Source organism: Oncorhynchus nerka, linkage group LG24 (genome assembly GCF_034236695.1).
Source record: "Oncorhynchus nerka isolate Pitt River linkage group LG24, Oner_Uvic_2.0, whole genome shotgun sequence".
NCBI classification, from domain to species: Eukaryota; Metazoa; Chordata; class Actinopteri; order Salmoniformes; family Salmonidae; genus Oncorhynchus; species Oncorhynchus nerka.
This window is the reverse complement of record NC_088419.1, coordinates 59,689,459-59,702,905: the sequence shown is the minus strand read 5'-3', so window position 1 is coordinate 59,702,905 and position 13,447 is coordinate 59,689,459. Positions and strand designations below refer to the sequence as shown.

The 13,447-nt window shown below is 41.1% G+C and overlaps 1 protein-coding gene and 1 long non-coding RNA gene across 3 annotated transcripts in view; one reads left to right on the top strand and one right to left on the bottom strand.

Annotated features, from left to right (window-relative positions):
• The window catches only part of LOC115108317 (RNA polymerase II elongation factor ELL-like), a 43,303-nt gene extending 33,131 nt beyond the window's left edge, over window positions 1-10,172 (top strand). For both annotated transcript variants that reach the window (XM_029632506.2, XM_029632505.2), the window contains exons 7-12: window positions 383-485; window positions 1,837-2,431; window positions 6,849-6,915; window positions 7,032-7,203; window positions 7,419-7,463; window positions 7,555-10,172. In XM_029632506.2, the coding sequence (XP_029488366.1) occupies window positions 383-485; window positions 1,837-2,431; window positions 6,849-6,915; window positions 7,032-7,203; window positions 7,419-7,463; window positions 7,555-7,674 (1,102 nt within the window). In that variant the 3' untranslated portion in view covers window positions 7,675-10,172. The remainder of the gene's footprint in view (window positions 1-382; window positions 486-1,836; window positions 2,432-6,848; window positions 6,916-7,031; window positions 7,204-7,418; window positions 7,464-7,554) is intronic.
• Window positions 8,238-13,447, bottom strand: part of LOC115108318 (uncharacterized) — a 20,953-nt gene continuing 15,743 nt past the window's right edge. Inside the window, exon 2 of the long non-coding RNA XR_003860334.2 lies at window positions 8,238-13,066. This is a non-coding gene — a long non-coding RNA (uncharacterized LOC115108318). The remainder of the gene's footprint in view (window positions 13,067-13,447) is intronic.

The window sequence follows — 13,447 nt, the reverse complement described above, 5'->3', positions numbered from 1 at the left end:
TGCCAATGTCACAGGTCCTTTGGAACTGTGAGTCAAATCAAATTGTATTGGTCACATACATGTGTTTAGCAGATGTTATTGCAGATGTAGAGAAATGCTTGTATTTATAGCTTTAGCAGTGCAAGTAAGGTCTAACAATTTCACAACTCACACAAATCTAAGGTAATAAGAAAATATAGAGAATTTACCTTTGAGTTGGTGCTTTGAACACACTGACTCAGAACTAGTTACATGGCAGACTTGCCAACTCGATGAATGTACTTGTGCACTAGATTTAACCTGAACACAGGAAGTTTTTCCAAAATAATGAATGTCTGAATTGGGCTCACGCAATGTATTATTTATGTCTGTGGTGACTCAGCTTCTGACTTGTTTTTTTTAGGAAAATGTGTCAGACTCCAAGCACCACCACAGTGGCTCCTCCAGCTGAGGTCCCACTCCCAGTGAGCCCTCCCAAAGAGCTGGCTAGCAGCTCCCCATCGCAGGTGAGCCATTTCTTCTACTTCGCATCTCCATGCCCCTGCTCCTCCCCTTCTTATAACCACTTACTTCCCACTCCTTACAGAGTGTCCTCATAGGGCCTTCCACTGTTTGGTCCCATTAAGAGGAGTTACTGTAGTTACTCAGACTCCCCTCTGAGTTTTCCTGAGACACTGCATGTCCTTTGTTTCCTCCCTTAAGCATTAGCAAGTACACCCCCTCCTCCGTACACATACAGTTGGTTCTGGTGTTCATTGAAAAGAGGGTGTTTTGGAACACTCGCTGTAAACATAAACAACTGCTCCTCGGTGGGTTTTTGTGGCCAGTCTGGGTTTGGTGAGAGAAGTTCGAGGAGTTCTACCAAACTAAACAGGTTATGCTGCCGTGACGGTCCACAGGGCTCCAAACTGTACCCAGTGTTATTTCATAACAAAGTACTTTCTGCTCCACTGTGATTTAGGTCAGCCACTTCCAAAGTTGTTAGTGTAGGTTGGGTCAAATGTAGTCTGTTAGTAGTACAGTACCATGCACTGTGTGGAAAGGGGATGGTCATCCTTGGGGATGGGCATTGTTTTCCAGATATCTGAACAGATGTTAGTATTCTATTACTTGAGAGGGTGTTGATTTTTGCAGATCTTTTCTTTAAAGGCCTGTTTTGACAATGAAAAAGCTTTGTTATAAATGAAATGACGTTATCCTTGTGATATTACCCACAAGGATATACCATGACATTTGAAATACTTAATCTAATATAGCAAACTTTTGAATGTAGTTTTTATAACTGTGTTGAGCTCCTGCAGCGCATTTAGCCCTCTACTCCAGTCTGCCCTGACATTGGTATTCTATTTTCCCCACTTCAAATGGTCAAGGCACGCACCTAACAGTTTCCACAAGACCTGACACAGATCATTGCAAAACACATTTTTTGTGACTGAATAAGCCCAATCAAGGTGAAAATCAGACTTCTCTTTGACTTGCTTTTAGTGGAAAAACTACAGAGAAAAGCAGTGTCTGCTGTTTACTTCTGCCATATGCATTTGTCATTCTGGTCAAGAGAAAAGCATGTGTTTGGGGGGGCTATCCTGCTATCTGGAAAGAAATGTCTTTGAGATTATTTGAATAGTGAAATGCCCATCCCTAGTCATCATACTCCCAATGTGGCTGAGATCCCTTTCACTCTGACCTTCTCTGCTTCACCAGCACGAGCTTAAAGTTAATACTCAGGATTTTAGTAGATATTCTTTATCTTAATCTGTCAGTGATAGTTATCTGCTTGTGTTTTTTCTTCGAATCCTTAGTTGAAGTGAGTCCATTTTTCAGTTTTTAATTTTCTGCCTTAAACTCTGTTTATGCCAGAAACGACCTGCTGCAGATTTCATCGATCCTCTGGCCAACAAAAAGCCCAGGATATCACACATGGCTAACAAAACAGCGGTGCCAATAAATGGCAAGCAGAGTTCATCCAATGGAAAGGAGGGGAGTGGGGCAGTGGTTGTGGCGCCAGCGGTTGAAGGCGTGACGTCCAGCTCCCAGCTCCCCCTACTTGACATCCACCGGCCCTTCGACCCACTCTCCGACGTTAGTAACGACTCCAGCCACAATGGCCGAGACTGTGAGGGCCAAGAGGCCGCTGTAGCAGAGAGACTGAGCCAGCCACCAGTCTTCTCTGGGCCCGCAGTGCTGTCCGTACCAACCCTGGGCCTCTCGTCCCTCGGACACACCGGCCTTGATGGGCCCCAGAGCAAGAGCACCTTGCCCTCCCTGCATGGCAAGTCCAAGAAGAAGTCCAAAAAACACAAAGACAAGGAAAAGTCCAAAGAGAGGGAAGGGAGAGGGAGAGAGAAGGAGAGGAAAGGAGCAGAGGAGCGTGTTCCTGAGCCAAGAAAAGCCTGTGACATCACCTCCAGCCCTGAGAACCTGAAGAGCAGTAGTATTCCACACAGCAGCACAGGTGAGACATGTACAAGCTATGGTGTGGATCTCATCCTCTCTAAATGTACAGAGAAAAGTCTGTGTCGTTGTACTATTAGATAAACGATTGGCAGAAGGGATACCTGTTAAGCATGATTCCATCATGAATTTCGACCTTGGTGATAAATGAGACATTTTGCAAAATGTTAAGATTACATTATCTACTCAACATATCCGTCCCAATTTGAATTGAATTGATAAAATGGATGAATGAATCCTATACCTACAGTACCAGTCAAAAGTTTGGACACCTACATTCTTTATTTTCACTTTAATTTTTTTAATTTTTTTATTTCACCTTTATTTAACCAGGTAGGCTAGTTGAGAACAAGTTCTCATTTGCAACTGCGACCTGGCCAAGATAAAGCATAGCAGTGTGAACAGACAAGAGTTACACATGGAGTAAACAATTAACAAGTCAATAACACAGTAGAAAAAAAGGGGAGTCTATATACATTGTGTGCAAAAGGCATGAGGAGGTAGGCGAGTAATTACAATTTAGCAGATTAACACTGGAGTGATATATGATCAGATGGTCATGTACAGGTAGAGATATTGGTGTGCAAAAGAGCAGAAAAGTAAATAAATATGAACAGTATGGGGATGAGGTAGGTAAAAATGGGTGGGCTATTTACCGATAGACTATGTACAGCTGCAGCGATCTGTTAGCTGCTCAGATAGCAATGTTTGAAGTTGGTGAGGGAGATAAGTCTCCAACTTCAGCGATTTTTTTTTTTTTTTTTGCAATTCGTTCCAGTCACAGGCAGCAGAGAACTGGAACGAAAGGCGGCCAAATGAGGTGTTGGCTTTAGGGATGATCAGTGAGATACACCTGTTGGAGCGCGTGCTATGGGTGGGTGTTGCCATCGTGACCAGTGAACTGAGATAAGGCAGAGCTTTACCTAGCATGGACTTGTAGATGACCTGGAGCCAGTGGGTCTGGCGACGAATATGTAGCGAGGGCCAGCCGACTAGAGCATACAGGTCGCAGTGGTGGGTGGTATAAGGTGCTTTAGTGACAACGGATGGCACTGTGATAAACTGCATCCAGTTTGCTGAGTAGAGTGTTGGAAGCTATTTTGTAGATGATATCGCCGAAGTCGAGGATCGGTAGGATAGTCAGTTTTACTAGGGTAAGTTTGGCGGCGTAAGAGAAAGAGGCTTTGTTGCGGAATAGATGGAAAACTCTAGATTTGATTTTCGATTGGAGATGTTTGATATGAGTCTGGAAGGAGAGTTTACAGTCTAGCCAGACACCTAGGTACTTATAGATGTCCACATATTCAAGGTCGGAACCATCCAGGGTGGTGATGCTTGTCAGGCGTGCGGGTGCAGGCAGCGAACGGTTGAAAAGCATGCATTTGGTTTTACTAGCGTTTAAGAGCAGTATAATAGTAGTGAAGACTTCAACTATGAAATAACACATGGAATCATGTGTTAAACAAATCAAAATATTTATATTTGAGATTCTTCAAAGTAGCCACCCTTTGCCTTGATGACAGCTTTCCACACTCTTGGCATTCTCAACTTCTTGATGCACCTATCCTGTTAGCGGGATCATTTTCGTCAACAACCGCTGAATTGCAGACAGCCAAATTAAATTACAAAAAAATATGTCATTTTCATGTTATCACAAGTGCAATATAGCCAAACGCAATTTAGCTAGTTGTTAAACTACCTGGCGTGTCAGATTTCAAAAAAGCTTTTCGGTGAAAGCATACCAAGCGTTTATGTAAGGACATCTCTCTCAGCAGACAAAGCATTACAAACAGCTAGCAGCCAAGTAGATTGGTCACGGAAGTCAGAAAAGCAATAAAATGAATCGCTTACCTTTGATCTTCGGATGTTTGCACTCACAAGACTCCCAGTTACACAAATGTTCATTTTTGTTCCATAAAGATTATTTTATATCCAACGTACCTCCATTTGGTTGGAGCGTTATGTTCAGAAATCCACGGTCACGACCGGGCAGACAAATTCCAAATAGTATACGTAAAGTTCGTAGAAACATGTCAAATGTTTTTATAATCAATCCTCAGGTTGTTTTTACAATAAATAATTGATCATATTTCAACTGGACGATAGCTTCTTCAATAGGAAAGAGAGAGAAAATGTCTGCTCCAAGCTGTTGCGCATGCAAAATGCTGCTGGCACCCAGCCATCCAACGACGCAATGTGATCTTTCTCACTCGTTTTTCAAAATAATAGCCTGAAACTGTCTAAAGACTGTTCACAACATGTGGAAGCCATAGGAAAATGAATCTGGTTGGTATCCCTTTAAATGGGGCGGCAGGGTAGCCTAGTGGTTAGAGCGTTGGACTAGTAACCGGAAGGTTGCTAGTTCAAACCCCCGAGCTGACAAGGTACAAATCTGTCGTTCTGCCCCTGAACAGGCAGTTAACCCACTGTTCCTAGGCCGTCATTGAAAATAAGAATTTGTTCTTAACTGACTTGCCTAGTTAAATAAAGGTAAAAAAATAATAATTAAACAGCACTTCCGGGTTGGATTTTCCTCAGGTTTTTGCCTGCAATATCAGATCTGTTATAATTACAGACAATATTTTGACAGTTTTGGAAACTTTAGAGTTTTCTATTCTAATCTGACAATTATATGAATATTCTGGGCCTGAGAAATAGGCAGTTTCTTTTGGGTACATTTTTCATCCAAACATCATAATACTGCCCCCTACACACAACAGGTTAACCAGCTTCATGAGGTAGTCACCTGGAATGCATTTAAATTAACAGGTGTGCCTTAAGCTAATTTGTGGGGTTTTTTATGCGTTTGAGCCAATCAGTTGTGTTGTGATAAGGTAGGGGTGGTATACAGAAGATTGCTCTATTTGGTAAAAGACCAAGTCCATATTATGACCGCTCAAATAAGCAAAGAGAAACGACAGTCCGTTACTTTAAAACATGTCAACGTTTCTTCAAGCGCAGTTGCAAAAACCAGCAAGCGCTATGATGAAACTGGCTCGTGAGGATTGCCACAAGAAAGGAAGACCTGGGGTTACCTCTGTTGCAGAGATTAAGTTCATTAGTTAGCATCCTCAGAAATTGCAGCCCAAATAAATGCTTCAGAGTTCAAGAAACAGACACATCGCAACATCAGCTGTTTAGAGGAGACTGAGTGAATCAGGCCTTCATGGTCAAATTTTTGCAAAGAAATCATTACTAAAGGACATCAATAAGAAGACTTGCTTGGGCCAAGAAATATGAGTTATGGACATTAGACCGGTGGAAATCTGTCTTTTGGTCTGATGAGTCCAAATTTGAGATTTTTGGTTCCAACCACTGTGTCTTTGTGAAACGCAGAGTAGGTGAACGGATGATCTCTGCATGTGTGGTTCCCAAGGTGAAGCATGGAGGAGGTGGTGCGGTGGTGCTTTGCTGGTGACACTGATTTATTTAGAATTCAAGGGCACGCTTAACCAGTGTAGCTGCCGCAGCATTCTGCAGTGATACGCCATCCCATCTGGTTATGGCTTAGTGGGGGCTATCATTTGTTTTTCCACAGGACAATGACCCAACACACCTCCAGGCTATGTAAGGGCTATTTGACCAAGAAGGAGAGTGATGGAGTGCTGCATCAGATGACCTGGCCTCCACAATCACCCGATCTCAACCCAATTAAGATGGTTTGGGATGAGTTGGACCACAGAGTGAAGGAAACGCAGCCAACAAGTGCTCAGCATATGCGGGAACTCCAAGACTGTTGGGAAAACATTCCAGGTGAAGCTGTTTGAGAGAATTCCAAGTGTGCAAAGCTGTCAAGGCAAAGGGTGGCTACTTTGAATAATCTCAAATCAAAAATATTTAAATTTAACACTTTTTGGTTACTACATGATTTCATAGTTTTTAGATGTCTTCACTGTTATTCTACAATGTAGAAAATAGTCAAAAGTAACGAACCCTTGAATGAGTAGGTGTCCATACTTTTGACTGGTACTGTATATTACTGCGTTCTTGTGAATGGAAGCCCTAATTGATCAGTGAGTTTATTAGCTTCAATTAAGAAAGTAGGGCTGGGAATTGTGAGGGACCTCACAATATATTATCACGATACTTAGGAGCAGATACGATATGTATCGCAATTCGATTCTTCAATAATTAGCGTAATTTGATGTTCCTAAAATATTGCTCACTGTCGGCTGCAGATGAACAAGCGGGCCATAAAACGAGTTTTGATCAGTGAAAGTGTTGAACATGTTGGCTCACCATTTTTTTTATATATTTGAGGACAAACTATAGGAGGAGAAACACCTAAGCTTTGTCACCGGTACAGTAGACTAGCTGTAGCTAATATTAACTACCTAGCCAAAAAAGTTTTACTTGGTGTCATAGAATCGATATATTGTTAAACTTCACTTACAAAGTAACCTTGTGCTTCCTTTCAGATCTCAATGGAATGTGCAACAACACCAGTGTTCCTTCGTCATCGACTGAGATGGCAGACTATTTATTGTAAGCACTTCCTACCTCTTATAAAACCACATGTATTAGGAAATTGTGCAATTGAAAGCTATTTCATTGAAGTACTCCACTCTTAGTTCTGCATTCTTTTTCCTCTTTCTGAACAGGGAGTATACAGTGATTGGCTCTTCCGAGCAGCGTCAAACATACAAGAATTACTTTAATACTGAGTATAGTGAGTACCGGGGCCTCCACGCTCGGATAGAGGGCATCACCCGGCAGTTCACTGTGCTCGACACTGAGCTTAAGCAGCTCCAACAAGGCACAGACAAGTACAAGGTACGACCCCTTTGGCCCACTGAAGCATACTGTCTACGGTTCTACCTAAGCTGCAATATGGTGTTATTGTTCCAATGTTCAACTTCAGGATTCAATATGGTGTTGTGTTGTTATTATTATTACAATGTTCAACAGAATTAATTTGTAGTTAATGTTCTGACAATCACTGATTGACACGTTTATTAATTGTTTTGCCATTTTGTCTTTTCTTTTAGACAATCCACAACCAGATACTCCAAGAGTATCGTAAAATAAAAAAGGTAATCTTTGCATCTGACGATTTTGCTTCTCATAAAGCTGCTCAGGTCATTTTTTAACAAACACTGATTTTTTAAAAACTTTCCTTCACAGACTAATCCAAACTATAGCCAAGAGAAGAACCGCTGTGAATATCTACACAGCAAACTGTCACATATAAAGAAACTTATAGCAAAGTATGATCAACAGCAACTTCAAAACTGGACTGGTTGACATTTTCTCTTTTCTCTCTGCAAACCGAAGAAAGAGAAACTCTGGATTCTGTTAGCTCTAAAATAACTTATTAAAGATGCCATGAAGGGAGGGATTATTCCTAAATATGCCATGAAGGGATGGATGATTCCCCTCATTGGGGCCAAAAGCACTAGTGAGGACAAAGCAGACCACATTTCTTTTTTTTTCTTTTTTCGAAGATGTGACACTGGCATGTTTGGCCAGATCTCTGTGTAGCTACACTGCATCCGGAAAAGCTTTGCGTGCTGTTTCTCATACTCTTTCTCATACTCTGTCCTAAGTGCACAGAGATCTCTCGAAATGGAATAAACACATTCTTTGGAGATCTCCAAACAGCCTTTCCTGGTTTGTAGACGGCCGTGGTGGTGACACTGAAATGGAGTCGGCAGATCTTATGCCAAATGCAAATAGTTTGTTTGAGAACAGATGAAATGTAATGAATTATGGTATCACATTTTTCCCCATAAATTTAAATGGAAGATTCTAAACTCTTATTTTACTGTTTTTTTTATTTATTATTTCATGTTTGTTCTTCTATAGGAGTAACAAGTTCTGTTATTTTACACTCCTCAATATCAGTACTACAAAGCAGTGTCTTGGTTTTTTTTTTTTTTCACATCTTGAATGTTAGTCAGTATTTTATGCAAAAACTGCCTTGGCAATCAAATTGTCCATCTGTTGCAGTTCATTATTTTCTTTCCTTTTTAAAGAGATGCACCTATCCCCATCAATTTAATAAAGACTATGCTATACAAAATCCAGTCAGGCATAGGTGCCTCTGCTTGGCTTTTCTTACATATTGTTCAAATGTCTTAACCAGAAGGACATCATGTAAGAGCAGCCTCAGGTGATAGGAGCTTACTGAATTGAAAGGGTTAACACAAGCTGGGAAAGTGTTTTCTTTTCACCACCAGGGCAAGCTCTGATTTTGTTTTTCATATGGTTACGGTGATGGTACTTGGCTATGCCTGTATGCAATGGGTCGAGGTTGTTTTCCCTATGCAGTTAAACCAGTTCACAATGGTGTCAGACTCAATTTGCCAGACCAACTGCCATGTACACCAGGCAAATTTGGATCCTTGTATTTTTATCAACTAATGCATACAGGGAAGATGAAATAATCGGTGCTTTGACCTAACGTAGTCTGTTTAATCACAAGTTGGAAGATACAGTATTAGTATACCCCATGCAGCAGCTTTTACCATTGTATCCGTTTTCTTTGCGACTGTTTTAAAGTGTACATGAATATATTGGTAGTATAATTTCCCTCTAATTCATGCAAACAATTGGCTCTTAAACAAGGGTTTTATTTCCTATATCTAGTACTTGTTCATCTACATGATTGTCAAGACTGTTAACCCAAGACCAGCCTCGCCTATCTTCCAAATGGAGTGGATGACTTATCTTTGTATCTGCCAGGCTAAAGTATTCCAGATCTTTTGTGTCCTGAACTCCTGAAATGATCAGGAACGCTGTAATGTTTTTGGAATCTGTCACTGAGCTCTATCGAAATCACTGTTCAGTCAATTTTGGTCTAGTCAACTAATGCCTTTCTGCTCGACCTTTCTACGTGAAAATGGTTGATCTTGTTACTCTTACCTGGGTTTTGTCCAAATGAGACGTTTCCCTTTGTCCATCAGAGTTCGTGCTTTATGAATGTTACAATGACCAGTATTTGTATCTTTACTTAAAACCGCTTCCTAAGGAAATACAAATCCAAGCAAAGGCCTGATAAAACCTCTATGGTAACTATTTCTGACCAGCATTAATAGCAAAATAATGCTCTCCCATGAATCGAGCAAACAGCAAAATCATTTGATTATGTTCTACTTACCATTGACAAAGAATTGTTGATTTAGTTGATGTCATTTGCCCTATGAAATTTAGTCTTTGGTTACGATGTGAGAGGGGGCTCTTATTCACTTCAAATGGGATATCCATGCGCTCAGATGTTTCAATGTAATGTATCATCACCACCTGAAATCCAAACATGGCCAATGCTCAGAGATTAATTTATCACAATGCTGATTATTGGGGATGATTTGAGATGGCCTGGATGGAATGTTTTGTGACCAGAATCAATTCTCAGCATCACCCAGTACCGTGGAACCCTTTGAATAAGTGACTTTTCATCTCGGAGTGAGTTGTTTTTATAGTGACATTCTGAAAGGATTACTGTATACATTTCTCTTGCGGTCAAATCTATTTTGATGCCGTTCTCATCAATAAAGATGGTTACGGCATTTATTTGCTCAGATATGGAGCTAAGTTGTTTTTAGTATGAATTGCCAGTCTAGAACACTATGGTATGAGTTGAATGTGCCAAATGACCTGTTGTATAGGTTTTCATATGACTAGAAATGGCTTCGGAGGAGAGTCTGGGATATTGGCACTTAAACCCAAAGCACGCTTTTTGAAACCATAAGGGATTAGGTCTGGAATTGACATATTTCAATAAAAATTCTTTCAAATCCTTATTTTGGGTCATTCTGAGGTGGTTATTGCACTTTATTGTATCGCATTTGAAACACACAAACCACACATTGAGTTTGAGGGAAGAGTTAAATATTACAACTGTCAAATTCTAAACATTCGTGATCATGATTTTCCTTACCCCTTTTCAGTCATAACCTGAGATTTTACTGAATACAAAAAGGGGTTACTTTCTATAGCAGTTCCTTTGGTTCTAAATTGTTCCTCCTTCCTAGTACCTTAATTGCCCAGGGTCGTCAGTTGTTTTACTGATAATTGTACTGTTTCCTGCCCCATTTCTAAATATGATTTCCCCATGATAATTTGCCAGGAAGCCTATATTTAGCCCTGTGGACATGAATCATTGGCGCCTGATAAGAAATTGTGGCAGACGTTTGACTTCTATTGACTAAACAATTAGTATCTGAATTTGTTTGGCTCCATTGTATCTTGTCTCACCTGTCCTTGATTAATATGAATACCATTGTAAAGAAGCAACATCATGGCATGTAGAGATATTGAGACAGTACAGTATTGACGTCAACAGTGAAACTGGATGTATTGCCTCACAATCCTCTTGGGGGCAGCAGTACTTTGTTTTTTGATTGCAGTTTGTGTCCATGACTATCAATCAGGAAACTTCTATGTGCAGCAACAATGCTATTTGGCCTTGGAGCGAACACTGAGGCTACATTAGTGTGAGAGGTTCCGTTACCACAAAAATCTATCTCTTCAATATCAGGGGTCTTCAATATCGGGTTGGTAAAGCCCAGGAAAGCACAATCATGTACTTATCAGAATACCATTCCATAGGCCATATGTATGCTGTGTATTTCTGGTTCTGTTGAGCTTCATTCTATCCCACAGGAATGTTTAGTTTTCCTGCCTGATACACTTGAAATTTGACTCTAATAAAGGCATTGGCATGGCTGTGTGGGCAGAAGATGGCTAACAGGAGGGCCGCAATCTGACGCACTGTGAAAGATCTCAGAAATCCATACATTTATCCAGTTGGCCAGGCTAAGCTGCCTTTGGCTCCCGTCTGAATGTTGGCCTCAGCTCAGGGAGCTGGAGGGGTGTCAGTGAGTTCAGTTTGGCAGCTTGCCCTGTTCCTGGTGGACTCCAGGCTTGCCCCCTCCCTCCCTCCACTCAACAAACACTACCACACACTATTCAGCCTCTCTATAGAGCCCCTGACATGTTTATAACTACACCAGAGATTAAGGGCTTTGCCTGTGTGTTCATTGGTCTGTCAGTAAGGCATAATCCTCTCAATTGTCTGTCCTAAAGATAGGGCTGAGATATGATCTGTAGATTAGAAGTACAGATCACCACCCTAATTTGGGAAAGTAGGTAATGTTTGTATCTGGCTGATTTAAATTACCTCTACACACCTCCATATTTGATCATTACACAACGGGTCCATGCATATGTACATTTACATTTAAGTCATTTAGCAGACGCTCACTGTTGGAGGAGGAGATTACATAAATACAAAGTGTTGATCATTTTAATTTGGAAACAAAAATGAGCTTCCATTCTGAGCCTCCCATTCCCCCACCCATTCAACCACCCTTCCCTCGCAACCACCACTTATACCTAAAATCCACCCCTTCCCTGTGGAAGCAAAGAATGTAAAAAAACGTAAAAATGTGCATGGCTGTCCATGTGGGTGCCGGAGTGAGAAAGACACAAGTGAACCAATCAGCAAAAAAGCACAGCCATCTTCATTAGATGCATTGTGCCTATAACATCAAGGACCCTTTCTAGACTCTGAAGTCAGGAAGACTTCGAGTTTGGTATCAGCCAGACTAGATTTCGGACCCGTGCTGTTGAGTGTATGTGCATTCAGACGCGGCTGCAGAACTGGCAGGAGTGCTCCTCATACTTCTTGTGTGTACGACAGTGCTGCAGGTAGGTTGAGCGATGGCTGAAGTCGCCCTCCACAGCACTCCTCTGGGCAGACAAAGGTCATCCCACCCTTGTGGAAATGCAAATGGTCTTTTAGTGACACCTCCCATTTAAAGTTGCACCCACAGATGGTGCACCCGAAGGGATCTTCTGTGGAATTTCTTATGCTTTGTCAGGCAGGCTGCCTGCTTGAAGCCTTTATCACACTAGGCACAGACGAAGGGAAGAATGTCTTCATGCACCACCTGATACTTGTCAACATCAGCTTGAAGCTTTTGCCACAGATGGGGCAGGAGTATGGTCGTTGGTCAGAGTGGACCAGTCTGTGCTTGATGAGGTCAGAATTTCAAATGAAGCGCTTGTAACACTGAGCACTCGTATGGCATCTCTCCACTATATATCTGCGGATGATCCTACAGGACATAATGCAAAAGAATATACACTTTTTGACAAGGAATCTACGGGTGTGTTCTAAATTGCCCATAAGCAGGATTCAAATGTTTTACAGTAGCATCCATGTTCTATTGCTACTGTGATCTCTGCATAATGTAAAGAATTTCTCTCCCAGATCATTTATCATTTTGGCGTGCACTTCTTGGGAGTTCCACATCTTACATTTCTGGTTCTAGTTTTAGTGGTACTACAGTGACCATTTCTCACTCTTTTACTCTCTCATTTTGTCCTGCTGCATTTGTTGAAAGTTCCAAGTCTTCCTTTGAGGTTTTAGTTTTACAGTGACTCTCTGATTCTAACTATCCTGTTATCCTGTATACCTTGGTCACATTTGTTGTTTGAGGTTCTTGTTGTGGCACTACAATGATGTGTAATTTCTGATTCCTCAGTGACACAAGTGTCCTGAGTATTCTAATTTCACCGAAACATCATAGTGACCTTCGGGTCTGTTTCACTGGGGTATTGTTCTCAGTGTGACTATCACAACTATTTCTGCTGATCACATTCTTCCTCTTCGCTTTTCACCTTCGTTATCCTGCAAAAGAAACAACAATTTGTTAAATTCTTGTTTAAAATGAATGATTATATTGCAAATAACTAACGGGTCACTGTCATTGGGCGTTAATATCATTCTCTTCCCTATGACAAGTATATCTTAAGGGTCAAAATCACTGGGTCAGGGTATCTCTGTTGGCTCTCCCACGATGAAATGCTGTAATATAACAGTTCTGAGTCACTGATGGGTTGTTAAATCCCAATGTAGACACTGAACTACAATGTAAAATGCAATGTAGTTTACGAAAGTTCAACAGAGAGGCTGGTCTGAATGCTCATTTAACTTCAGTAAGAGTAACAATTCACTTTGTTTCCTATTCTATCAGCATAGTGGGAATGAATACAAACGTATCATCAGCAT